Below are 1,910 nucleotides of genomic sequence, written 5' to 3' on the forward strand. Positions count from 1 at the left end.
CGTCCAGGCTCGTTTTCCTGCCACTGACCGGCTTGACGGGGATGCCGGAGCTCTTCTGGATCTTGCCGAGCGTGGCCGAGCCCCCAGCCTGCATGACAGTGGCCGTGCCCGTGGCAGGAGCTGGCTTCTTATAGCCGAAGGAGCTGGAGGCCGAGGGGCGCGTGAGACCCGAGGGTGGCTTCTTGGCATCGGCAATGCGGTCACGGCCAGCATCGGAGGAGGAGCGCTGCAGGCCTGTGCTCTTCACGGACAGCTTGCTCTTGTCGGTGGCTTTCGTCTCAGGCTTGCCTGGAGCACAGGGAAGGATGGGTTAGTGTCCCGAGGGGCTTTGGGAACACCTGGGTGTGAACTGGTTGGATAAGACAGTGCCATCAGAGACACAGGGACGTGGTGGAGAAGAAGGGACGTGCCACCATCTCGGGAGTTGGGGCAGAGCCACAGCCTGGCCCCTGGTGCACCTAGCCAGCCCCCAGCCCATAGCCATGAGGCCATGGGGCAGGCACGGCCCTGGGCAAGCAGGGCTTAGTGTGGGGCCAGACCCACAACCTGCCCGCAGGGATGCACAGCCCTGCTGTCTCCCCAGCCCACATCCCAGCACAGTCACAGGGCATCCTGTGGCTGATGTGCTCAGGAAAGGCCCATGAAGACACCACCCAATGCTATCCCCATCAGAGGAGCTGGACCCTGCCTGAATTGTGTCCTACCTGCCACTTTGAGGGTGCTCTGGGCCGTGTGGGTGATGGGGGAGGTCACGGCCACCGGCGGGGTCTTGCCCTTCTTGAGGGAGCCCGGGGTGCCCAGGCTGACGGGTTTCTTCAGCTCTCCGCCCTTAGACCCATCCTCGCCACCCTCCGAGGGCTCCCGCCGCCACTTGGAGGAGCTGTGCTCCATCTTGAGGCTGCTGCTGTCGTAGTCCAGCTTCTTGGGCACCTTAAAAAAAACCGTACCACCTCAGCCCGCTCTCTGCCAGCGAGCGCTTCTCCGAGTCCGTGCGCAGCTATGGGCACAGCGGAGTCAGGGATGCTCCTGGCACCGACCCCAAACCCATCCCTGGGGAGCACCCACCAGCTGGGAGAGGGATGCACGGGAAACCCTGTGCTGTGCCTCAATTTCCAGTGCTGAAAGGGGGCTACAGGAGAGATGGGGGGGCTCTGGATCAGGGGGTGTAAAAACAGGACAAGGGGGAACAGTTTGAAACTGAAAGAGGGGAGATTGAGACTGGATAGTTGGAGGAAGTTTTTGCCTGTGCGGGGGGTGAGGCAGTGGCCCAGGTTGCCCAGAGAAGCTGTGGATGCCCCATCCCTGGAGGGGTTCAAGGCCAGGCTGGATGAGGCTTTGGGCAACCTGGGCTAGTGGGAGGTGTCCCTGCCCATGGCAGGGGGTGGCACTGGATGGGCTTTAAGGTCCCTTCCAACCCAAACCATTCTGTGATTCTACGATTTCCCCACACCAGCACCCTCCATCCCCTCCCTCCCACAGAGGCTGGTGGCACTGAGCCAGGACTGGTGCCAGGAAGGGTCCAGGCCCCACAGGCACCTACCGCTATGGCCGAGTTCCTGCGCGAGGCGGTGGGGGTGGAGGGCAGGGAGTTGAGCGAGGAGCTGGCGTTGAACTCCTCCGAGCTGAGGTTGTCAGAGGCATCGCTGAGGCCGCTGCTGATGGAGCTGCTCTCATCCCAGCTGCGAGGACAGAGCCCACGTCAGTCCCCCCAGCCCAGCTCTGCCCAGCAGGTCCCACCACCAGTGGGGTTTCCTGCTCTGGGGGCTGACAAACCTCAGCTCCCAGCAGTGCCTGCTGCAGGGCCACAGCAGGGAGGTGACAGTGGCCATGGCTGACCCCAGCCCAGGCACAGGCTCAGCACCCTGCCAGCACCTGAGCCCCAGTGACCCCGCATCTCCCCATTGAGGCCC

The 1,910-nt window shown here is 63.5% G+C and overlaps 1 protein-coding gene across 1 annotated transcript in view; it reads right to left on the reverse strand.

Moving 5' to 3' along the window:
- Nucleotides 1-1,681, reverse strand: part of LOC104470145 (neuron navigator 1-like) — a gene marked incomplete at both ends in the record, with an annotated part of 4,007 nt that extends 2,326 nt beyond the window's left edge. Inside the window, 4 exon segments of the mRNA XM_010084966.1 lie at nucleotides 1-288; nucleotides 705-934; nucleotides 936-997; nucleotides 1,541-1,681. The exon segment at nucleotides 1-288 is cut by the window's left edge and continues 310 nt beyond it. Of these exon segments, the coding sequence (XP_010083268.1) occupies nucleotides 1-288; nucleotides 705-934; nucleotides 936-997; nucleotides 1,541-1,681 (721 nt within the window).
- Between the last annotated feature and the right edge of the window lie 229 nt (nucleotides 1,682-1,910).

The sequence above is a fragment of the Pterocles gutturalis genome, unplaced genomic scaffold, assembly GCF_000699245.1.
Source record: "Pterocles gutturalis isolate BGI_N339 unplaced genomic scaffold, ASM69924v1 scaffold22220, whole genome shotgun sequence".
In the NCBI taxonomy this organism is placed as follows: domain Eukaryota; kingdom Metazoa; phylum Chordata; class Aves; order Pterocliformes; family Pteroclidae; genus Pterocles; species Pterocles gutturalis.